At 34.4% G+C, this 27057-nt stretch overlaps 1 protein-coding gene across 20 annotated transcripts in view; it reads right to left on the bottom strand.

Moving 5' to 3' along the window:
• The window catches only part of RALYL (RALY RNA binding protein like), a 751296-nt gene that overhangs the window by 400584 nt on the left and 323655 nt on the right, over window positions 1-27057 (bottom strand). For all 20 annotated transcript variants that reach the window (XM_058444501.1, XM_032759956.2, XM_032759947.2 and 17 more), the window contains one exon: window positions 3423-3701. In XM_058444501.1, the coding sequence (XP_058300484.1) occupies window positions 3423-3678 (256 nt within the window). In that variant the 5' untranslated portion in view covers window positions 3679-3701. The remainder of the gene's footprint in view (window positions 1-3422; window positions 3702-27057) is intronic.

Genomic DNA, 27057 nt, shown 5'->3' with positions numbered 1-27057 from the left:
GTTTTTCCACAGAGGGTTTAGAAGTCTTCTATTATATATCAAAGACAGAAGCTAAGAATAAACATGGATACCCTCTATCATCGTGCAAAAGACATGCCAAACAACTGGAAATGTATAAGAAAGTAAATTAAATTATGGCCAAGTTATCTATAGTCTTCATAAAACTTTAAGAACTCACATTAGGGTGTTTAATTTTTCCTGGTACTACTGATGTTTAATTTTTAATCTCTAAATTATATATAAATATTTTAAACATGTAGTAAATAAAAGATTGTTCCTTTTCAGAAAATGATATACAAATATGCATTATTTGAGATCAAATAAGATAATATAGGTAAAGTACTAATCCAATGCATGATCTAATCAATATTAATTTCCTTCTCACTCTTAAGAAAAAGGAGAATGCTTAGATAGGTCATGGTACCTGACACTAATAATAACTTCATATAATAATGGCCTATTATTTCATCCATAAAAATGCGCTTCATATTAAGACTGGCTGGAGTTTGTTGGGGGCAGATTAGAAAGAGTTTACTTGGGAATCAAAAAACTCAAGAAGCAAGTGATTAATATACTTGAACTTAAGTTTTGCTCAAATCATCAAAAACAAAGGTATAATACTTAAAGCCAGAAATGTATATACATCCTAGAAACTAAGGGTCTTCTTCAGGACCTGATGGAGGAACTAACTTCTATAGGGAACAATTGGAAGACATGCCTTTGCCTGAGTTTCTAGCAACATACGTTTAAAAAAAAAAACAAAAAAAAAACCGTGGGTATATTCAAGCACTTGACCTAAAAAGCAAAGTTGTTAGATAAATTTTAACGTACTTGCTTTGTATGAAGTCATTCAGCTTGGACAGAAGTAGTGAAAGACGAGATCTGAATTAAAGAAATAAAGTCTAAGACTTGGTTTCAGGCACAAAGTGTGATTACAGATGATTAGGATATATGCTCTAAAGATTTATCTGAGGACAAAACTAAGAGAGGATCTAAGAGGAATGACTGAGAATGAGAAATGGTATCTTAGAAGAGGTACAATTTAACTTTGTGCCTCTCAAAGCAAAGCAATTTGCTGTCATCATTTTTTTCCTTGGGTTTGTGCAGGTAAGGCACTACATTTTTAGGGTGGTATTTATATTTCTTTGTCCATTGCATTCTTCTCAAACAGACAGCAATCAACTGAGTAGTGATAGGAAACAGAACTCCAGAAAATTAGCTGTAGCTCATTAAAAAGTGAATCAGGCTTTTAATTGATCTTAAACTGATAATTAATTTTTTCAAACAACAAAAATAATTAAATGCATTTCCTCAAGTATTTGTTAGTTTCATAACAATCAGGATACAGACAGTAAATAGAGCTTGCCCTGAAATCTGCTCGGATATGGCCCTGAATTAAGACTTTCAACTTAAAAAGGAAAACAAAAATGTCAGAAAATTACCTTATCAAAGTAAGCAAGCAGAATGGAGACATTAAGGAAAACAAAAAGACAAGTGGAAAATATACCAATGTCTGTTGGAAAGCACTTCCTTTCTTTCCTTTCTTTAAAATATAGAAACTTGGATGGGACCAATGTAAATAAAAACTATATTCCTATCTGATCGTGATTTGTTTGTAGTTAAATATCAGGTACTTACGCAAAACATCTTTTGCTTTTTTCCTTCAAGACTATTACCTCTGACTTCTACATTTTAATGAATTCATACCTTCCCAAATAGTTTTACTTGTGTTATATCATTTGATAATATTCACAATATTCTTAACACTCTCCTAGCTTGATTTCTCTATACTTTTAACTTGCTTCTTTTGTATGCTTCTTCAGCTTTATATTTGTGGTCACGACACAGGTAAGATTATAAATTGAACTATGTAATCCAGATGCTGATAGGTGCTATGAAAAAAATTAACACAGAGTAATGGAATAGACAGTGAAAGAAGGAGGAAGATGACTATTCTATTTTAGATAGGCTGGTCAGTAAAAGCCTCTCATTGGAGGTAAATGTTTAGCACAGCACACTCAATAAAGAAGGGAGCAAATAATTACCAAAGACCTGTTGTCTGAGTAGAGGGAATAGCAAATACAAAGCCTCTGAAGTAGGAACAATCTTGGAATGTTTGAGGCATTATCAAGGCAGCCAGCATTACTAGGGTGGTTCAAGAAGGGAGAGAGAATAAGGAGATAGAATTGAAAATGTGGCAGTGTAGGGCATTGTAGGTATGGTATAGAATGTGAATCTTATTCTGTATGAGAAAGGCATTAGAGGTTTAAAAGCAGGTTAAGAACATAATCTGATCAATGTTTTTAAAAGACACTCTGGCAAGAGTAAAAAGAAGTGGACCAACTAGGGAGTTATTTCGGTGCCCCTGAGATACAATCGTGGGCTGTATGAGATGGCCTTCAGCACACATTTAAAAGGAGATTGGGTTTGGACTATATCTGCAATATATTGACAAGCGAACTTGATGATGGGGGAAGTTAAGAATCAAAGCTGTTTTTTTTTTTTTTTTTAAAGAAACTGGATAAAATGGGGGTTCCCTTCTTTACTGTGATGAGGAAGTTTGGGAGGGGAGAATGTTGAGGGTGTGGAAAATCATGGGTTTTGTTCTGGGCATATGAAGCTGAAATGCCTTTTGAGTATCCATGAGAAGATGCTGTACAATGAGTTTGATATATTAATCTTGACAGAACAAGAAACATAAATTGAGGAATCATTAATATATTAACAGTACTTTTTTCCTAAGGTAGAAAAACATCTAAATAATTATCTAATTTTTATTTTTATCTACACATTAAAAAATATTTTTCCAAGTCTTTTTATTTCAGACTGCATTGTTTTCCTTTCTTTGAAAAAATCTATATTATTTCTTGAACATTAGACAGAAATCTGATTATTATGCATGATTATATAGATATAATATACAAAATCCTTAACTAGATTTTTAAAATATGAATTATATTCCTTTCCCCATTCTAAAAATTTACTTTCTTTTGCTATTTTCTATCCCTTCTCCTCCAAAACATAGGAAATGAGGAAAATGCATTAGGCTCAGATCAAATGCTATAAGTACGACAAGCGAAGTTATTTTTTGCATAGGATAGTGTTTCCTGGAAGACAGACGCTATCTAAAGTCAAATAAAGTTAAACCTGATGCATATTATTATTTGCCTGGCTGTGTTAGGATGGGTGGAAGTAATAAGTATTGCAAAGTAGCCTTGATCTCAAATTTATAAATTTGTAGAGAAAATAAGATACCTATATATAAAACAATATGATGATGAACAAATATAAATAATAAATATAAAATCACTCTAATTGGTTAAAGAAGAGGTAGAAACAACAGTGGTGTTGGGTTTTGTGAAATAAAACAATTTCCAGATATATGAACAATAACGTGAGATCCTTGTCTGAGCATGACTTACCAAGTGGTTGGCCGGCGATGACTCTGGCATTTTCTCCAGCCACTGCAGCTCTTGCATGTCGCTCACTCATGTACTGTACAAATGCATAACCTTTGTGAACGGAACATCCAACTATTTTTCCATACTTTGAAAAAATGGCTTCAATGTCAACTTTCTTGACAATTGCTGTATTTAGATTGCCAATGAAAACACGGGAGTTGATAGACTTGGGGTCATTCTTATTGGTGACATTGCTGGTCTGTGTTTTGCCAGTCATGATTGGTTCTCCTTGCTTTAATCCTTAAACAAACAAACAAACAAACAAAACAAATAATCAAAAGGTAAATCATTAGATTGAATGGGTATCACTGGCTTTTTAACAGTTTTTCAATATTACACTCAGGAAACCTCCAATCCCTAAGTATTAATGATTTTCTTGAGAATAAAATTAATATATTTAGTAATATAAAAGGTAAGCATTGCATTGGAAATACAGTAGAAAAAACAATCACTTAACATACAGTTATAAAGATTCTTGATTTGTTAATGACTGGACATTTTGCGGTTGTTTTTATATTTAAGTCTATCTATTTTGCAAAAGAAAGTTTGAGGAAAATCTGCCTTATTCTATCAACAGCAACCAAAAATCCAACATGGCTAAGGTCTGATGATAGATGTAATACAGAAATGTGACCTCCATCTTCTGTTTGAGTACATGCGTTTTTATTTCTATACTTCTATAATAGGTAGACATACTGTCTATTTCAATATCAGAACCCTTCTGTCAGAAACTAACAATTTGTTCCATTAAAGGCTGTGGAAAAGAAAAAATGGTATTAGAAATTCAATTCGAAAATTTAACATAAGAAAATCACAATTTTAAAAATAAGTGACTTAGCCAGAATACTATATATGCTATTTATTTGAACCAATAGTACATGTCAGCTTCATAAAAACACAAAACAAAACAAAACATACGAGCCAGTGTTCATCAATGATCAGCAAATTAGTAGATTAGGTAACTGTCGAAATTTTATTCTTAACCTCACTTTCTAATTCACTTAACTAAAGGCTCCTATGTTGCCTAACGATTGCTAGTTTTTTAAAAAATCATTTTGTGAGCTTGGTTGAATATTTGTGTTTAATTAAATTAAACAAAACTTGTATTTCTAAGTATTCCAGCACATACAGATTTATTCTTAAGGCCTTGAAAATTCCCTCCTTCCTTCCTTTCCTTCTTTCCTTCCTTCCTTCCTTTCCTTCTTTCCTTCCTTCCTTCTTTCCTTCCTTCCACAACATTTGCTAACAACCTATTTTTTTGTCATGCATCATTTACAGTACCTATTAATTTATAGACACCATTAAGGCTAAACTAAAATTTCAACAAGGTAACAGTCTCTGACATTGATGATCATTGTTGAACATTAGCTAATTGATACTGTTTGTCAGTGACAACTATATTTTTATATGAAGGCTCTCTTAAAATATTACAGCTACAAAAATAAGTGCATCTGATTTTTAAGAATCATTTAAAATGATATTTCTAAATTAAGCATTAAGGTGGTGGAAGTCTTTAAGGCATGTAAATTGGATATGCTTGAAAATGTACTTATTATGCATTTAAACCAGGTACTCCTGAAATCAAGAGCAACCAAGTAGCATAAAATGTTTCAAATTAAGTTGTTCAATATTACATTTTTAAAGCTTTACTTCATATTGGACAGCCAACATTATAAATATCTCCTTATAATGAAGATCAGTTTCATAAACAAAACATTCAGTTATTTACATAAAAATTAAGAGTAAAACACGATTAGAAACAAAGATTATCACACTGCTTTGTATTGATTCAGATTAGCTACATTTAAGTGGTTCCTTTATGAATTATTCAAAGTAGAGTTGAAGAAAGAAAAGTTGATATATATATTTTTTTTTTATCTTGCAATTTGAGCTATTGCACATCTCAAGACAAATGCTCTGAGAATTAATTGAAACAAGAAAAATCAAGATAGGTAATTTAGAGTCAGTTTCCTTTCTTACCATTCCAGGCCAACACCAGTAATACAATCCATAGAAAGCATATTATTTTGTTTGTGATCTCATGTGACACATATTTTTAGAAACAGCATAGAGTTATTTTCAAGGGTAAACAATTCTTATAGTTGACATTTTATTTCCTGGACAGATATACATTGATTAAAATGCAAACACAAGAATTGCTAGATTAGATCAGACCTGTGGTTTACAGAGCCTGTTGGTCTGCCACTGATAACCCTTGGTCAAATTTAATTTGAGGGTACAGCTGGACTCTGAAACCTCACTGTGAATGTCAACATGCTATCTTGGACTCTGCTGTTCTTTTATTCTGTGTGGATGACACTCATACCTGTACCTCCAAACTGACAACTGTGTAATTCTAATTAATAACTCTTACTTACCTTAAAATCTATACATATCTATGTATCTAATATTTTCACAACCACCGACTTGTCAGTTTCTATCAGTGTTTATAAGAGTAAGTTTTGTTGTAGTATCGTATTCTGTCATTTCAACATTCTCTAAAAGTTAGGCCTCAATTCATAGTTTAGTATCTTTTCTATTACATAAATTTTTAAATCAGTTGAAGAAAGACTTCCACTTTCAGCCATGATGGAGTAACAGTGACTAAATTAACCCTCCTGACTCAAAGAAATAGAAAACCAGGGAAATATAGATGAAGCAACTGTTTTTCAGACATTAAACTACAGGCAGTACAGAGCCATTACATCTGAAAAAGAAGAGACAAGGAAAGTAAAACATAGGAGAGCCAAGCTTTCTGCCTGGAAAACATATTTCAGGTCTAGAGCAGTGTCTGTGGAGTGGGGAAGATATTGCAAACTGAGACAGTGACCCTACTGAGTTGAGGAGATACACATCAGAGTTCAGAGCATCTAGGGCAGTTAGAATTTGGGTGACAGGTTTCTTGAGACAAGAGAGCTATGCAGACAAAGAACTCTAGAAATCTGCTTTAAAGTCCTTTGAACCTATGCCGATTTCTAAGTCATGTATGCAAAGGGTATAATTTCATGAGGCTGGGCAAGAAGTTATTGCAAACTTGTGAACTGAATGATTCCAAGAACTGCAGAAGGCCAAGAATCATTCAAGTTCCTACCAGCAGCAGTGGAGAGTCCAAATTGACTACCTAGAGAATTCAATTTAGGCATCAGAAGGGTGGGCCTTAGTAATGGAGATTAAAGATTCCAATAGGTGAATGTATTCTGTGACCACCCTAGCAAAAGTTGAAAACAAGGTTTAAGATGATCCAACTAAACCAGAAACAACCCAAATGTCTATCAAAGAAAAGTATAACACTTCTTTAAAAACAATAATTGGACCAGGTGTGGTAGTTCACGCCTGTAATCCCTACACCTTGGGAGGCTGAGGTGGGCAGATGGCTTGAGGTCAGGAGTTTGAGACTAGCCTGGCCAACATGGTGAAACCCCATCTCCACTAAAAATACAAAAAAATTAGCCAAGTGTGGTGGCACACACCTGTAAATCCCAGCTACTCGGAAGGCTGAGGCAGAAGAATTGCTTGAAGTTGGGAGTCAGAGGTTGCAGTGAGCAGAAAGTGCCCCACTGCATTCTAGTGACAAAGTGAGGCTCCGTCTCATAAAAAAAAAAAAAGAAAGAAAAAAGAAAAGAGAAAATAGAACTCAATCACATAAAATACACTATTTTCACCATCATGCAAAAACTCCTACAGATCTTAAGAATTAAAATATGACCCATGACCAGAAGAGACATTAAAGATGTTAAAAAATGAATCAAATGGGACTTTTAAAGATAAAAGCTGTAATATCTAAAAAATTTTTTAAAATCACTGAATGGTGATGAAACTGCAGAAGAATGAATTTGTGAATTTGAAGTTGTAGAAATAGAGAATATGTAAAATGTAGTATAGAGATAAAACACTAAAAAAATATACAGAGCCTCAGTGAGTTAATATTTAACTCTGTCAAGCCGTTAAACATATATAAATCTTGAGTCCCCGAGGAGCTAGTAGAAAAATATTCAAGAAAATTAATGGCCAAAACATTCCAAATTTGATAAAAATGATAATCCCACAGATCTAAGAATCTCAATGAACCTCAAGCAGAATAAATATATATATATAACCACACCAGACACATCATAATAAAATTATTGAAAACAAGTGATTAAAAGAAAAAATAGAGAGCTGTCAGGCATTGGAAAAAATATCTATATTTTGACACAAACATGGTTTATAACAGTCAAAGAAGTGTTACAGCTAAAAAACAAATGACAAGGGAAAATGAATTTTTCAGGGCAAACAAACTGTCTCTTTGTTTTTAATTTAGAAGTTTGGATGGAGCTCGTAAAAAGTGTCTATCTATGAAAACTCCCATAAAATAAAAGATAAACTGTAAACTACTGTTGCTGTTGTTCCAAAGAATTTTCTATGATGGTGGAAACATTTGATATCTATACTATCCAAAAAGTTAGTCAATAACCACATGTGACTTTTGAACCCTTGAAATCTGGCTAGTATGGTTAAGACACTGTATTTTTAATTTTACTTTGTTAAAATTGAGGCCACATTTTAATGAATTGCTCTACCCCAAAAGGCTAACAGGGATCTTGCCTTCTAGACATATAGGATAAAAGTAAATCAAAAATACATCTAGCCATTTATGTTTCATTCAAACCTAGAGAATGGCTATGTTTTTGGTCCTGAAAACTTAGGAAAGATATGATAGCGTAGCTGTATTTCAGAAGAATAAAAAGTTCAAGTATCTGTCATATGAGAACTAATTTAAAAGATTAAGGGTTCATTCCGGAAATATCAGACTGAGGTGGTAAATGCTCTGTAAAATTATAAAGAAATGTGATCAGAATAAATAAAGCCTTTTAATTTGTATTTGAGAGAGATTTTTACCCTTGGATCCATATATGATACATTTATTATAAATTAAAAGCAGCTCAAAAATGTGCTTTAGATAAAATATTTTTTTGGAGCAGACAAAATCACCAGCTAGTAAACTCTACCATTCTGCTGATGTAGTGGTCTTGAATTTCCATTAAATGATAGAGTCACTAAGACACTTATATTGTATAAAAAATAAAAAACAACAACAGAAATAACAAAAAACATCCAGGTGATATGGATTGTCCTTGTGTCCCCACCAAAATCTCACCTTGAATTGTAATAATCTGTATGTATTACGGGAGGGACCCAGTGGGAGGTAACTGAATCATGGGAGTGGGTTTTTCTTTCCCCATGCTGTTCTCACGAATAAGTCTCATGAGTGTGAATAAGTCTCACGAGAGCCGATGGTTTTAAAAAGGGAAGTTCTGCTGCACATGCCCTCTTTCCTGCTGCCATATAAGTCATGCTTTTCCTCTTCATTCGCCTTCTGCCATGATTGTGAGGCCTCCCCAGCCATGTGGAACCGTGAACCCATTAAACCTCTTTCCTTTATCAATTCCAGTCTCAGGTATGTCTTTATTAGCAGCACGAGAATGGACTAATACAGTAAATTGGTACTGGGAGTGGCATGCTGCTGTAAAGATGCCCAAAATGTGGAAGCAACTATGGCTTCTTGCCTGCCGCCATATAAGATGTGCCTTTGCTCCTCATTAGCCTTCTATCATGATTTTGAGGCCCCCCATTCATGTGGAACTGTGCATCCATTGAACTTCTTTCTTTTATAAATTAACCAGTCTCAGGTATGTCTTTATTAGCAGCATGAGAATGGAATAATACATCAGGTATTCATGAGAGTCCACCAGCAATGTTAATATATAGAATATTCAAAAACCCAGGAAAGGATGAAAGAGAGGCAAAAATGACTAAGAAAGAATGGATCATACACTAAAAGTTATAATCTGCTGAAGTCTAGAGCTATTACTCAACTGAGTACTATAAGATAAACCATGGAAAATGCTGCAATAAATACAAACTAAAGTTGTCACTTTTGAAAGAGAAAGTGATCATATCCAGTTGAAAATATCAGAGAAAATCTCCTAAAGTGAGTGAAATTTGAATTAAGCAATATTATAAAAATTTTCCTTTCTATCATTTTGTGTATAAAGCATTAAAGATATAAAATATTTTATTAAGAACCCACTGAAACTAGAGGTCACATGATAAATTTCACAGTAAATTGATTAATGTAAGAGATTTTATAAAGAAAAATAGCTTAAAATACCACTAAATGGAATCTAGAAATATTTTAAAAATTAGGCAAATGATAGTATTTCATTCAACAGCTCATCAAAATTTAATAAAATTATTGTAAGCAACATAAAAATGAAATTACTGTAGAATAATGGGAATGCATTAATTTTTGCTAGAGCAAATAATGTTAGCTAAAATATCTTAATAGCAGAGACTAGGTTTGAATAGAACAATTAGGTACTAAGAAATAAGTGTTTTCATCTGGAGATTGAGATTAAGTAATTGGAAAGACAAAATAAATATATAATTGTAGATAATGTTACAACTATAGTTATAAAAAGTTAATAATTTCTTATTGGTTATTTTAACTACACTATTGGAAATCAATGGATATTGGTAAGTCAATATTTAAAACTTGGTTGTGAATTTGGAATATTAATAAACTTCCATGTTAAACAATTATTTGTTAAATATAAATTAAATGACTGACATTTTGTAAACAAAGAGTAATAATAAGTGGTAAACTATCTCTTGGGGAACATTTAATGAAGTGCTGAAGATCCAAATGTAATTTGGCAGAGGGCTGTAGTCTATAAGGAACCATCACCTTGGTTCATAAGGGGGTTAAACACATTCATGCAGATGAAACAACACAACTGGCTGGGTCAGGCCAAAAATAGAGAATAACCAATGGAACAAATAACCAGTGGAACTCCTTTCTATGTTGATGTATTAGTCTGTTCAGATTACCATTTAAAAAAATGCCATACTGAGTAGCTTAAATAACAGAAATTTATTTCTCACAGTTCCTGAGGCTGGGAAGTCCCAGATCAAGCTGATGGCCAATTTGGGTTCTGGTGACAGCTCTCTTTCTGACTTGCAGATAACTGCCTTATCACTGTGTCTGACATGTAAGAGAGAAAGAGCTCTGGCCTCTCTTCCACTTCTTATAAGGGCACAATTCCTATTATGGGATCTTCACACTCATGACCTCATCTAAATCAAATTATCTACCAAAGGCCCCACCTTCAAATATCATCACATTAGGGGTTAGGGCTTCAATATATGAATTTTGAGGAGACATATTTCAGTCCACAGCAGTTCATATTATCCAACAGTAAGAACCCACCTTTCATTTTGAAGTTTTGGGGAAGTGGAATAAGCTCCCTCTGAGCCATAAGAGGCAGTGTGATTGTTGCTATATTTATTCTGTGAGAGCTCATGTAAACCAGTGGTCCCCAACCTGTTTGGCACCAGGGACTGATTTCATGGAAGATAATTTTTCCATAGGATGCAGGTGATGGGACAGGGGTGAGAGATGGTGAGGTGGTTTCAGGATGAAACTGTTCCACCTCAGATCATCAAACATTAGTTAGATTCTCCTAAGGAGCACGCAACGTAGATCCCTCACATGCATATTCACAGTAGGGTTCACACCCCTATGAGGATCTAATGCTACTGTTGATCTGACAGGAGGCAGAGTTCAGGCAGTAATGGTGGCTCACCGGCCACTCACCTCCTGCTGTGTGGCCCTGTTCTTAACAGGTGACAGACTAATACCTGTCTGCAGCCCAGGGACTGGGGACCCCTATCTAAAGGATGTCTATGTATCCAATCACTAAGATCACATAAAATAGTCCGATGAAATTTTTACAAAGAAGAAAAGTTAAATATCAATTTTAAAAACAAAAAAGATTTAAAGAAATAAGATCATACGGTGTTATCACTAAGAAGTATTCATTTCAAGAGGTTCTCCTAAAGTACATTCATATTCTCCACATTCTCTGGAATGTGACCACACTGATATAATTCTAGGAAATTTAGCACATGTGATAATCTGAAAAGCATTTTCCTCTGCAAAACAAAGCTTAATTCACACATATTGTCTAAATACACTGACCACAATTATGCTTCCATAACTTTCTACTCATCAAGATGACCTAGTAAGAAGATAGTTTTGAGTTATATAGGAAAGTCAAATGAACAATAATTAGACTTTTTATTTTACTGGGGGAAATAGATCAGTCAAGGTCAGTACCCACTTGTGATGTAAGGATCTTGAGAAATGGAACAATTAAGAAACAAGCTTCCTTTAGTGATTGGCGATGTTGTGATTGGTGCTATGTCTACACTATCAGGCTGTGTCACTGATTGCTATTTGAATCACATTTGGCAGAGGGCCAAGGACCATGGGACTCCATTACATTGTTTTGTGACTGGTCAGCAACATCCTGTAAAAATCAAAACCCATTTGGAAAAATCCCTTACTGGGCTGAGACTGGGAAGTCAGACTAAAGTGGAGAAGAAGAAATCAGTGACACTTTAATTCTTTATTCATATCATCCCCTTGTTTTAGTGCCTTGTAGACATTGCTAAAAGGGTTCCATTTAGGACATTTCTCATTTTAAAAGACGGTCTAGAAGCCATTAAAACTATCTCAAAAATAATTCTGAAATGCTTAGTTTATATTTAACAAGCACAAAACACTTAAGGCATATCTGCCATTGGTCTAAGTGATTATGAAATACTCATTCACTTACAGCAGTGAGGGAAGGATTTCACTTCTTTTCTTTGTTTCCTCTGGGATCTGGAGTATTTTCAAATAGTGTTCTAAGTTACTTAGAGAAGATACCAATCACTACAGAACCCAAGGAGTCTACACTGAGAGACTTATTTACTGCCAAACCTATTCATATCATGTTGAGAATAGCCACCAACTGCTAAGAATGATTCATATTAAGAGAGGATGGCAGTTTAAAAAGTATCTTGAGAATTCCCAGAAACTGTTATAATTTTTCTTAAATTATAAGATCCACAAACCTACAAACTCCAGCTAAATTTCCCTGAAATATGTAAAATAGAGTATACGACATATAACTGTATATTCACCTTCTTCTGTTACTTAATAATAAATGGTATGACAGTTCACATTAATGAACTTGAACAAAGCAAATCTGGAGAGTCAAGGCAAAAGCATCATTATATTCATTTATAATTGATGTAGTATATGAAGACAGCAATGTAGAAAGAATAAGAAGACTGTTCTTTTGTATTCACTGGAATCAAACTCTGCTGTATCCCTCTTATTCCTCCACTGAATAAAACATCTTTCTCCATTTTAAAACTCTCTGTCACAAAGAGCTAAATCGCAGGAGGTAAACACTGTCATGCCCACAGGAGAAATTCACTCAATCCTAGTTAACAGGTCCATTCTATTCTTGTCCTCTTCGTTCAAACTGTCAATCATGACAGTTCCCTCAGGAGTTAAGATCACTAAGTGATTTCATGTAGGCTACTATACTGCCCACAGAGATGCACAACTTTCAATCATTATTAATGCAGCTTTGGAAGACTGGCCGTGAAGTGAAAGGTCTTAACTCCCATAATCAATCCCCTGAAATTTCTTGAACTCTTCTAAAATAAAAATAAACGTACTACAATAGATGCAATGGTGAATTTCTTCCTACAAACTTGAATGTTTGGAATTGCATTAGGCAGCGAACAAAAATGATATAGTGAAAATGCCTACTGTATGGTGATAGGAACTGTGGATATGATTTTTAACAAGATGAAGATAGATAAGATGAAGTTCCTATTTACACATTCCTTAAATTCAACTGCTATGACTGTAGACGCAATGTCATAAATGATAGCATCTAGCAATGCATTACTGCAAATACTGACTTAGAATGTAATTTCTCATTGGTAAAATAAATCTTATTCCTATTGATGCAATAGTCTATGATGATATTCATGAGTTTCCACTTCTCCCTTCCCCTTAGCTATAGAAAGCAGAATTTCCCTAAAACTTTGGAAAATTCCAAGAAATGTAGAAATTAAAAATTATGGATGCTTTTTCTCTAATAAAAGCTAGTGTTTAAGCTTAGTCAATGTTAAAGTTTATTAAGATCTTACTCCAGAAATAATAGTAAGGAGATGGTTGACTATAGGTATAACTATACCACTACGTCTTAGTTCACTAGACATTTGTTGTCTCCACTTAGACTTTGCACTAGATTTTAATGTTAGCATAAATAGTATAACATAGAAGATTTTCAAACTTGGGAGAATAAATCTACCTTAGTTTTTTAGAATGCTTAACCATTAGAGTTATGCCAACAAGGACTCCAGGCTCAGCACTACTTCTTTTTAGCTGAGTAACTTTTAGCAGTTATTTAGGCTCTCTGATTTTGAGATTTCCATCTTTAACTTAACAATGGTGATAGGAACTATGGATATGATTTTTAACAAATTTAAATGAGATGCACTAAGGTACTAAGCACAGTATTTGGCATATAAGAGGTAATTTTAAAATATTAGCTTAGTTATTATTCAGAATACATGGATAAGTTAGAAATTCATGCCTTAGATTATTTTCTTCAGTGGAAATGTTTTCAGGTACATTGAGTTTATCCAAGGATGTTTTACATCTCCCTTTTGAATACTTCTGCATTCTCAGGCAATTTTCCAGCAATCTGATAACTTCTCTGAAGCTGAATTTGGACTTTGATTACTAGTGCTTTACATAACTTCCTTCCCAAATGCATTTGCTGGGTCCTTTGGATATATGACACAGCCTGTAGTATTTTATCTTATATAATTTTAATGTTGAAGTAAGCATGTTGGTCTCAACAGTTTCTTGTGGATCAACATTGCTGGAGAGTGCTTTAATTCACAAATGACGTATAACACCCTTGGTTGATATTTACCTTGTACTCAGGAGCAGTTGTGATTCTACAGGTATCTTTCCTTCAGTATTATGATCTAGCCTTTGGGTATCACCAGCATATACATAATCAAGTTATGATGTTATATAAGCTTTGGTGTTTTGTTTTGGCCCATATATATACTCTCAGGAATGACTTCCATATTTTATGTATCTTCTCTTTGACTCCTTGATTTTGCAAGCAAATCCTGTGATAGCTTGCATTGAGGCCAGAATGACTGCATGGATCTATGATTCAACTGGAGTGTATATTTTATGCACTCAGGTAACAGTGTTTGGCCAGTGATCTTTTTGACAATTTATGTTAGAAATTTCTTCAACAAATTTGATACCATTACAATACAAATAATGAGAAAGTCTGTAGGGTTAATATTCAGGAGAGGTCAGATTCCAGAGATTGGCCAATTCTATGCAGGCTGTTTTATTTTTGCAGAAATATTCTATGTATGCCTTATTAACTTCAATGCTGATGAGATAGAAAGTAGTATTCAAATGGTAAATTACACTCACACACTCATATGGCTGGCTTTTAATTTACAAATATCAGTATTAAACTAAGAAGATAGAATACCCATATCAGCTCTAGACCTCTCAGCAGAACATGAAAACTGAATTCCCAGCTAAAGAGAGATCCACCCTGAACAGAGAGAGATACCCTCTTGCACTGGGATATCTTAATGGGGACTTGATAACCAGGGATGTCCACCCTAGCAAAGTAGAGAAAGGTGTTAAGTCTCCCGCTTACATTTAAGTTCATCTATCCTTTCTTCATATTAAAAAGACAACTTTGCTTGGTTTGTTGATATCAAGTTTGGTCCAATAGAGTCGTCACCAAAGAGTTTCAAAATGAACTTCATATATAAATTATTCTTAGAGTGCTACATTATTATTTAAAATGCTTCAAACTGTAGTGCTTAAATATATTATACAGCTCTAAAAACGAGCCACAAAGTAGCTTCTTGAGACTAGGGTTTCATTTATGAAATTTAAATATATGGATTTGGCTTTTAGTTAAGGAAAAATTATATACAAAAAAGTAAAATACTTCTGGTCCATATCTCTCCACTTATGCATATTAGGTATATTATTTTTCTTATTAAGTGCATGGATGAGATATATTATCAACTCTATGTGTATATGCATATACATTTTAACCCTGTGATATAATTTAGCTCATGGTTTTGAACATATTAGATATTAATTATTGCTGAGTTCATTAAGTGTGTTTATAACCATCTAATGTATGATTGGAAACCCAGATGTCTATTATTATTTTTAGTTCTTATTGATATTGCCTATTTGAATTAACTATATCCCCACCCACCCCTCCCACTCTCATCCCCACCCCACACCACATCCCCTCCACGCCCCCCGCCCCCTGCCCCGACTACCATTTAAACCAGGCAAATACCATCTGGAATATATTCTTTTTATCATTGGAGATAATCTTATAGCAACAGCATTCACTGGTAAATCCACTGCCTTTAATAATCATATGATGAATTTTGTTGAGAGTCAAAATTCCGAACAGGAGCAATCACAGATTCTACCAGGGGAGAAATCTTTCTGGTAGGTTAACATTTGTAAAAGGATCTGCAATACTTCTTGGGCTGGAAAAATGTTTTTTTTCTTTTCACTGTTGTGTCAACTGAAAATTTATTCCATTTTTATACAGAGTATATTAATAATTTTTTTTGTCATATACATGCAAAGATGGTAATCACTGTCTTTTCTGGCATGACCAACAATCTAAATCAAATAGAAGAGCCTACATAAATTAAATGGGTTCAAAGACACCATCTAGAAGGTATTAGCATATTTCTGGAAAGAACAAGAGCACAATTTTGAGAATCAGAGATTCAGAGATATGTAAAAAATAGTTTTGACTACTGTTGTTAATGGTGTTATTTTAAACATTTTCACAAATTTTAGGAACCATGTTGAAAGGAATATACGCTATGGTACTGAATTAAGGGATACGTAATTCCTATTTTGAATGAATCTCATTTTAAGACAGTATATATATAATTCCTCCCCATGAGCATGGAATGTCTTCCATTTGTTTGTATCCTCTTTTATTTCATTGAGCAGTGGTTTGTAGTTCTCCTTGAAGAGGTCCTTCACATCCCTCGTAAGTTGGATTCCTAGGTATTTTATTCCCTTTGAAGCAATTGTGAATGGGAGTTCACTCATGATTTGGCTCTCTGTTTGTCTGTGATTGGTGTACAAGAATGCTTGTGATTTTTGTACATTGATTTTGTATCCTGAGACTTTGCTGAAGTTGCTAATCAGCTTAAGGAGATTTTGGGCTGAGACAATGGGGTTTTCTAGATATACAATCATGTCATCTGCAAACAGGGACAATTTGATTTCCTCTCTTCCTAATTGAATACCCTTTATTTCCTTCTCCTGCCTGATTGCTCTGGCCAGAACTTCCAGCACTATGTTGAATAAGAGTGGTGAGAGAGGGCATCCCTGTCTTGTGCCAGTTTTCAAAGGGAATACTTCCAGTTTTTGCCCATTCAGTATGATATTGGCTGTGGGTTTGTCACAGATAGCTCTTATTATTTTGAGATACGTCCCATCAATACCTAATTTATTGAGAGTTTTTAGCATGAAGGGTTGCTGAATTTTGTCAAAGGCCTTTTCTGCATCTACTGAGATAATCATGTGGATTTTGTCTTTGGTTCTGTTTATATGCTGGATTACATTTATTGATTTGCGTATGTTGAACCAGCCTTGCATCCCAGGGATGAAGCCCACTTGATCATGGTGTATAAGCTTTTTGATGTGCTGCTGGATTCGGTTTGCCAGTATTTTATTGAGGATTTTTGCATCAATGTTCATCAAGGATATTGGTCTGAAATTCTCTTTTTTGGTCATGTCTCTGCCAGGCTTTGGTATCAGGATGATGCTGGCTTCATAAAATGTGTTAGGGAGGATTCCCTCTTTTTCTATCGATTGGAAGACATTCCATGCTCATGGGTTGGAAGAATCAATATCGTGAAAATGGCCATACGGCCCAAGGCAATTTATAGATTCAATGCCATCTCCATCAAGCTACCAATGACTTTCTTCACAGAATTGGAAAAAACTACTTTAAAGTTCATATGGAACCAAAAAAGAGCCCGCATCACCAAGTCAATCCTAAGCCAAAAGAACAAAGCTGGAGGCATCATGCTACCTGACTTCAAACTATACTACAAGGCTACAGTAACCAAAACAGCATGGTACTGGTACCACAACAGAGACATAGATCAATGGAACAGAACAGAGCCCTCAGAAATGATGCCACATATCTACAACTATCTGATCTTTGACAAACCTGACAAAAACAAGAAATGGAGAAAGGATTCCCTATTTAATAAATGGTGCTGGGAAAACTGGCTAGCCATATGTAGAAAGCTGAAACTGGATCCCTTCCTTACACCTTATACAAAAATTAATTCAAGATGGATTAAAGACTTACATGTTAGACCTAAAACCATTAAAATCCTACAAGAAAACCTAGGCAATACCATTCAGGACATAGGCGTGGGCAAGGACTTCATGTCTAAAACACCAAAAGCAATGGCAACAAAAGCCAAAATTGACAAATGGGATCTCATTAAACTAAAGAGCTTCTGCACAGCAAAAGAAACCACCATCAGAGTGAACAGGCAACCTACAGAATGGGAGAAAATTTTTGCAACTTACTCATCTGACAAAGGGCTAATAATATCCAGAATCTACAATGAACTCAAACAAATTTACAAGAAAAAAACAAACAACCCCATCCAAAAGTGGGCGAAGGACATGAACAGACACTTCTCAAAAGAAGACATTTATGCAGCCAAAAAACACATGAAAAAATGCTCATCATCACTGGCCATCAGAGAAATGCAAATCAAAACCACAATGAGATACCATCTCACACCAGTTAGAATGGCCATCATTAAAAAAGCAGGAAACAACAGGTGCTGGAGAGGATGTGGAGAAATAGGAACACTTTTACACTGTTGGTGGGACTGTAAACTAGTTCAACCATTGTGGAAGTCAGTGTGGCGATTCCTCAGGGATCTAGAACTAGAAATACCATTTGACCCAGCCATCCCATTACTGGGTATATACCCAAAGGAGTATAAATCATGCTGCTATAAAGACACATGCACACGTATGTTTGTTGCGGCACTATTCACAATAGCAAAGACTTGGAACCAACCCAAATGTCCAACAATGATAGACTGGATTAAGAAAATGTGGCACGTATACACCATGGAATACTATGTAGCCATAAAAAATGATGAGTTCATGTCCTTTGTAGGGACATGGATGAAACTGGAAATCATCATTCTCAGTAAACTATCACAAGGACAAAAAACCAAACACCGCATGTTCTCACTCATAGATGGGAATTGAACAATGAGAACTCATGGACACAGGAAGGGGAACATCACACTCCGGGGACTGTTGTGGGGTGGGGGGAGGGGGGAAGGACAGCATTAGGAGATATACCTAATGCTAAATGATGAGTTAATGGGTGCAGCACACCAACATTGCACATGGATACATATGTAACAAACCTGCACATTGTGCACATGTACCCTAAAACCTAAAGTATAATAATAATAAAAAAAAAAATTCCTCCATACAAAAACATTCTAGTGCCCACTATATACAATATAATTAATTACACAGGAAAGTACAGCTTTTTAAAAAATTAGACGGGGAGCGATTCCCTTCATGCATAAAGAAAAATCCTGTATTTTACTAAACTATATTTAGAAATAATCACTATCACTATGTAGCTATTTTTTAGGTGAACACTGTGAAGTTTATTTGGTAAAATAAAGTGGAATATTGCTTAGGGTTGTAAACATAAACAGTAATGACTTTAACTTTGCAGAGATTTATACAGAAAAACAGTTATTGCAACTACATAAGTAGATTTTATAGGCTTGAGAAACCAGAAGCCAAACTGATTTTTAAAAGAGTGCTGATACTCTCTAACCTACTGCATATTCAGCAGGCATTATTTGTAGCATTATCTGATTATCTCTAAGGTTCTATAAAACACTTTACCTATAACAGCCACTTCTAGGGAACCATCTGCTAGAACCATAAGGGCTGTCTAGAGGACTTTCTCGTCTTTAATAATACTAGCACCTGCAAAAACCTATTACTGGGGTGGCCCACACCTACAGGCAACAATCCACATACAACACAAAGTCTACTCACAATTCGGGCTAAGGGCACGTAATGACTATTCTCAGATTGAGATTAAGCTGATGCTGCTATATGTGTCTCTTCAAAATTTATATGTTGGAATTTAGACCCGCATGTGGTAGTATTAACAGGTGGGTCCTTTAGGAGGTGATTCATGAGGCAGAGCTCTCATGAATGGAATTAGTGACCTTGTAATATAGTTGGAAGGAACAAACTAGACCCTTTTGCTTCTCTCTCTTTTTCACTGTGTGAGTACACAACTTTCAAGGTGCCATTTTGGAAGCAAAGACTGGGCCCTCACCAGACACTGAACTTGCTGGTTCCTTAATCATGGACTTTCCAGACTCTAAAACTGTGAGAAACAAACTTCTATCATTTATATATTACTCTATCTCAAATACTTTGTTATACAAGCATAGATAGTCAGTTACCTATCGTTAAATTTTAAACACATTGGAGACCAAACAAAATGTAACATTCAAAACATCTTAACACATTCATGGTTTTCATGACTCTTCAATGACAACAGATTACTGTGTTATTACTTTTAGAATTAGCAGTACACTTTCTTACTTTGTAAAGCTGAAGTGAGTCAGAAGATCTAGGTGTCACAACATTGGTATTTCTTTTCCTTTTTTCTTTCTTTCCTTGTTTTTTCTTTTTGAGATGGAATCTCACTCTGTCACCCAGGTTGGAGTGCAGTGGCATGATTTTGGCTCACTGCAACCTCCGCCTCCAGGTTCAAGTGATTCTCCTGCCTCAGCATCCCAAGGAGCTGCAATTACAGGCACCCACCACCATGCCTGGCTAATTTTTATATTTTTAGTAGAGACAAGGTTTCACCATGTTGGCCAGGCTGGTCTCGAACTCCTGACCTCAAGTGATCCACCTGCCTCAGCCTCCCAAAGTGCTGGGATTACAGGCATGAGCCACTGCACCTGGTCCCACTGGCATTTCTTATCTTCAGAGGAGTTTATTTATAGGTACCAATTTCATTCGTGTTGTTTCTTCTATATTTTGTATCTTAAGAGTCAATTACTATGTTACCTATTATAGTGATTAACAATAGGAAACAATTATAGAATATGCATATAATTAAAAACACTAAACGTTTATTTAAATATAACAAGATAATAAAAGTTACAAAAGTTAATTAAATGTCAGCAACAAAGTCCATTCTGATGGATTTAAACCTTGGAGTCCTTAATCAAGGTGTAAATTTTTACTTGAGATTACATGTTTATCTCTCATAATTGAATGCGCTTACTACAGGTTAATACTTCAATTGTGTTATGGCTTTTTCTTAAATAATTTTTGTCTCTAATATTTTTAAAAATTAAAAAAATAAGAACAAGAATCTTAACCAAATCTGACAAATAGCTACAAAAATTGCTAACACTTTGCGGGATATAAAATCAACCCACAAAAAATCAATAATAACTAGCTAAAAAATAAATCAAAGAAAGCAATAGCATTTACTTACAATAGCTACAAAAAATATTTGGGAATACATTTAACCAAGCGGGTAAAAGAGTTCTACAAAGAAAAACATCTACTGATGAAAGAAATCGAAGAGAACACACACAAAAAATGGAAGACATTTCATGCTCATTGAATGAAAAGTAAATTTTTAAGTGATTATACCACCTAAAGCAATCTACAGATACAATGTAATTTCTATCAAAATACCAATGACATTTTTCACAGAAATGGAATCCTAAAATTTATATGGAACCAAAAGACCTTGGATAGCCAAAGCAATCCCAAGAAAAAGGAACAAAGTTGGAAAAATCACAGACCTGACTTCGAAATATATTCCAAGGCTATGATAACCAAAACAGCAGGGTATTGGTATAAAAACATGCATATAGACCAATGGAACAATACTGATAACCGAGAAATAAATCAGCATATTTATAGCCAATTGATTTTCAACAAAGGTGCCAGAACATACGTTGGAGAAAGTACACCCTCTTCAGCAAATGGTGCTGGGAAAATTGGATATCCATATGCAGAAGTCTGAAACTAGACCCCTGTCTATTATCATATGCAAAAATAAACCAAAATGGATTAAATAAATTAATGTAAAACTGAAACTATGAAACCACTTAAAGAAAACATAAAGGAATCACTCCTGGACATTGGTCAAGGCAAATATTTTATGGCTAAGACCTCAAAAGTACAGGCAACAAAAACAAAACTAGACAAATGGGACTATATTAAACTAAAACGCTTCTGTACAGTAAAGGAAACAATTAACAGAGTGGAGAGACAATCTGTTGAATGGGATAAAATCTGACAGTGGACCAGTATCCAGAATATACAAGGAATTTAAACAACTTAATAGCAAAAAGCAAACAATCACATTAAAATGGAAGGATCTGAATAGACATTTATCAAAAGAAGACCAAAAAACGGCCAGTAGGTGTATGAAAAATATTCAACATCATTAACAAGAAAATGCAAATCATAATCATAATGAGATATAATCTTACCCTAGTTAGAATGGCCATTATCAAAAAGACAACAACAATAACAACAACAAAAAATAGATGCTGATGAAGATGTGTAGAAAAGGAAACTCTTATACACTATTGGGGGAAATACAAATCATTATATCCATTATGGAAAATAGTACAGAGATTTCTCAAGAAACTAAAAATAGAATGACCATATGATCCAGCAATCTCACTAGTAGGTATTTATAGAAGGAAAAGGAATTCAGCATATCAAAGGGGAACCTGCATCCCCATGTTTACTGTGGCACTATTCACAATAGCAAAGTTATGGAATCAACCTAAGTGTCTAGCAAGAGATGAATGGATAAAGAAAATGTGGTGTATGTAGACAATGGATTACCATCTAGCCATAAAAATGATGACATCTTGCATTGGCACAGCATGGATGGAGCTAGAGGTCATTATGTTAAGTGAAATAAACCAGGCCTAGAAAGACAAATATTGGATGTTCTCACTCCTATATCAGAGCTAAAAAAGTTGATCTCATGGAGGTAGAGAGTAGAATGATAGTTACCAGGGACTAGGAAGGGCATATGTGAGTATGGGGACAGGTGAGATGAAGAGAGGTAGTTCACTGGATACAAGCATACAGTTAGATAGAAGGAAATTCTAATTATTGATAGCACAGTAGAATGACTATTATAAACAATAACGTATTGTAAATTTCAAAAGGGCTAGTAGAAAGGATTTCAAATGTTCCAAACACAAATTATATATGCTCCAGGTGATGGATATTCTAAATACCCTGCACTGATCATTAAACATTGTACACATGTATCAAAATATCACCTGTACCCCATAAATATGTAGGACTACCAAGTATAAATAAAAAATAAGAAAAGTCTAACACTTATTGAAAATGTACTATGTGCCAGGCATTGTTGTAATAACTTGACATTATTAATTCACTTAATTCTATACCTATTATGCATGAATGCAAATTGAAGATATTTCAAGCAAATGCCTAAGTTTAACTCCAGCAATTCAGCTTGAGAGTCTGATATTCTGTCTCACTAGAAGCCTAAACTTTAAGCACATCTTTGATAAGCACAGTGCTTGCTATTTCCCATGTTAAAAGAAGAAAATCGATGCCTGAAAGCAGAATAAGTTGTTGAATTCATGGAAGTAGAGTAGAAGGATGGTTACAAGAGGCTTAAGGGGTAGGGAAAAGATAGAAATGGAGAGTTGTTTATCAAAGGGTAAAAAGTTTCAGATAGACAGGAGAAATAGGTTTTGAGATCTATTGTACAGCAGGATGACTATAATAAATGATTGTATATTCCAAAATAAGTAAAATTCAAATGTTTCAGCATAAAAATGATAGGTGAGTGAGGTGACTGATCTGTTAATTAGCTTCAGTTAATCATTCCACATTGTATACATATATAAAATATCACAAGCTTCCCCACAAATTTATACAATTATGGTTTGTTTTTTTGAGAGAGTTTCACTCTTGTTGCCCAGGCTGAAGTGCAATGGCGTGATCTCCACTCACCGCAACCTCCACCTCCCAGGTTCAAGCAATTCTCCTGCCTCAGCCTCCAGAGTACTTGGGACTACAGGCATGTGCCACCACGCACAGCTAATTTTGTATTTTTAGTAGAGATGGAGTTTCTCCATGTTGGTCAGGCTAGTCTTGAACTCCTGACCTCAGGTGATCAGCCCACCTCAGCCTCCCAAAGTGCTGGGATTACATGCATGAGCCACCGTGCCTGGCTGAAGCTGGTATATTTTTGATCAGAGCATGGTGAAAAATTGCTACTGAGGATTGCTTGGAAGCCATAGCAAGTTGTACATAATGTATGTGATATGATACTCCAGGGTTTTAGACACTTTGTGGAGTATTGAGACTCACAGATGGACACATACCAAGTAAAGCTATATTAAATTTCAGATTTAGTTAGCTAAGGATAACAAATCAGTGCAGAGGAGTGAAGGCAGAATACTTCAGTACATATACTCTTGGCCCCAGAGTCATAAGCTGGGAGATTGGATAAGTTCAATTATTGCTACCACCACACCCCTACTTTTTCTCAACATGTAAATCACCAATTGAGAAGAATTGCTAATACCAAAACTAGACAAAGACATTACAAGAATAGAAAACTTCAGTCTGAAAGAATTGACCAAAAAAAAGTCTCCTGGAACTAATAAGCAATTATAGTAAGGTTGCAAATACAAGATTAATATTCAAAAGTCAATTGCTTATATGCCAGCAATAAACAAATGGAATTTGAAATTAAAAATACAGTATTTAAATTTACCATAGGGATTGCTTCTCAGCCTTTTGGCTAAGATCAAGTGTAATTTTACCATAGGTATAAATTGAACAAAATATGTATATAACTTATATGAGAAAAGCTACAAAATTCTGATGAAAGAAATCAAAGATGATCTAAATAAATGGAGAAATATTCCATGTTCATAGATATTGCCAAGATACCAACTTTTCCCAACTTTATCCATAGATTCAATGCAATCCCAATAAAAATTCCAGGAAATTACTTTGTGGATATCAACAAAATGATTCCTAACTTTACATGGAGAGGCTAAGTTCCCAGAATGGGCAACCTAATATTGAAGAACAAAGTTGGAAGGGACACAACCCAACTTTGAGACTCAATATAAAGCTACAGTAATAAAGACTGGTATTGGCAAAAGAATGGAGAAATAGATTCGTGGTATAGAATAGAGAGCTCAGAAATACACCCATATGAACACAGTCAACTAATCTTTGAAAAAGTAGCAAAAGCAAAACTATAGACCAAAAAATAGTCTTTTTAATAAATGGTTCTGGAATAATTGGACACCTACATACAAAACATGAATCTAGACAAAGACTTTACACCCTTTATAAAAATTAACTCAGAATGGATCCTTGACCTAAGTGTGAAATGGAAAACTATAGAACACCTAGAAGACAACATAAGATGAAATACAGATGGCCTTGGATTTGGTGATGACATTTTAGATGCAGCACCAATGGCACGATCCAGGAAATAAATAACTGATAAGCTGAATTTTATTAAATTTAAAAACCCCTACTCTGCAGAAGACATTGTCAAGAGAATGAGAAGACAAACCAAAGACTAGGATAAAATGTTCGCAAAAGTCTGCAATTCCATCATGCAATTATGGCCTCATACAGCAGCACAGTTTATTTCAAAATTTCAATATTGGAGGATTTGACAAGGGTTCAGAGCATCATAAAGGCATTTAATCAAGGGATATTTTTCTCATTCTCAGAATATTCTTCTCTTTGAGGCACCCCATTTTTCTACAAAGACACATTGAAAATAAGGGAAAAAATTTGTTACCCAGCAAATTAAATCAAATGCATGAACCCAAGTGGTCTATACATCAAAGAATGTGTTCATCCAGGCAGATATTCCCTTACTTCAATAAACGTAGTACAAAATACAAGGTATTATTTTTAGGAATTTCTCTTTCTCCAATAAAATATCTTTTATGATATAATATCTATGTAGTCGACATGCTTTGTATATTTTTTCTAAAGTATGCAAACAAACAAAAGTATAAGCAGAAAAATATTTTCGGAATCGCAAATTTAGTTATTTATTCAAGAAACAGTCATTATGTTCATTTACATATTAATGATTATTCATTCCATTCTAAAAACCTAGTTACAATTAATCCTTCAATTCTATAAAAATATATAGGACCTTTTTGAAAAGATTGTTGAGTTTTTATTAGAATTTTTATAATGCATCATCAGCCTGGTATAAGGGGAATAGCAGAAATCTGAGAATCATAATCTAAGGCAAAATGTTTAATAACGTTGCATTCTCAATTTCCTCCAAGTAGAAATAGGTAACACTTTTTTTTTAATAAAACCCAATCACGAACGCTTGGAAAAATTCATCATTTTTTAAAATATATATATATTTAATTTGTGCAGTACTTGGCATGCAGTACTAGCTTAAGAAATTTTAATAATCAGCATATATGCCACACTACAGATCCTTTTGAGATTTTTAATTTAAATTATGTTTTATATTTATATAGCACTCAAATCTTACAAAATACTTCACCATTATTATCTTCTTGATTCTTATAATAATCTCGTGAAGCAGACGGAACTTGTATTGTTGGTGCTGTTTTTTACAGAAAGGAACTAAGGCTAAAACGTTTGGAGATATTGATCATCCAGCTAAAGGGCCAACTAAAATCTAACTTAGCACTTACAGAGCATTCCTATGTGTGATGCAGCTTAGTATAAGCCATTGGGTTAACTCAATCACTGTTTGCTAAGGATAGTCTCAAGCACTTGAGGGGTATGAGTGTTTATCCTGTTTATAAATTAGAGGACATGTGTGAACTTGAACATCACATGCTATTATAATTCAAATCTGAGGGATAATAATCTCTAAAAAATAGTCTCTTTGAAATACTATAAGACCTTTACATGTGTCTAATATAACTTCTTTCATTCTTTTCTAATTATTTCCCTTTACAATGATAGTGAAAAGAACATATTGACTCTAATGCATCAAGTTAACAAGTGTTTATTTTGATTCTTTGATATAGACGCTTAGATATGTCAGTTATTTATCTACTTCCAGCTATCAACTCATTAAATACATACTTAATTTTCCTCCTTCAGAAAGGATTAGCAATCTATTTAGGGCCTGCGAGAACAAAAGTCTACAAACTGTCTTTCAGCTAATTGTGAAATGTACTGTCCTCAGGACCTAGTAATCACTGTATGAAATGTAAACTCAAATAAATGGCTTGTAATTATTGACAACAGTGTCCACAGCCATTGGCTAGTGGACATCCATAGCCATTGTGGCTATGGATACAAGGTGAGATCTTCTTAGTGCCAAACATGTGCTCTGCCTTTGGAGGGAAAAATAAACCTCTGTTAGCTATAAAGTCATTTGAGCTTATCTCCTGTGTCACAGAGCAACAAGGAGAAAACAAAAACTCTACGTGCTTAATGAGACTTGACAATTTATCCTTGATGGCAAATTAATATACTTTGTACTTAGGTAGACCTTTTTAT

The sequence above is a fragment of the Hylobates moloch genome, unplaced genomic scaffold (genome assembly GCF_009828535.3).
Source record: "Hylobates moloch isolate HMO894 unplaced genomic scaffold, HMol_V3 SCAFFOLD_9, whole genome shotgun sequence".
NCBI lineage: Eukaryota > Metazoa > Chordata > Mammalia > Primates > Hylobatidae > Hylobates > Hylobates moloch.
This window is presented reverse-complemented; position numbering and strand designations above follow the sequence as displayed.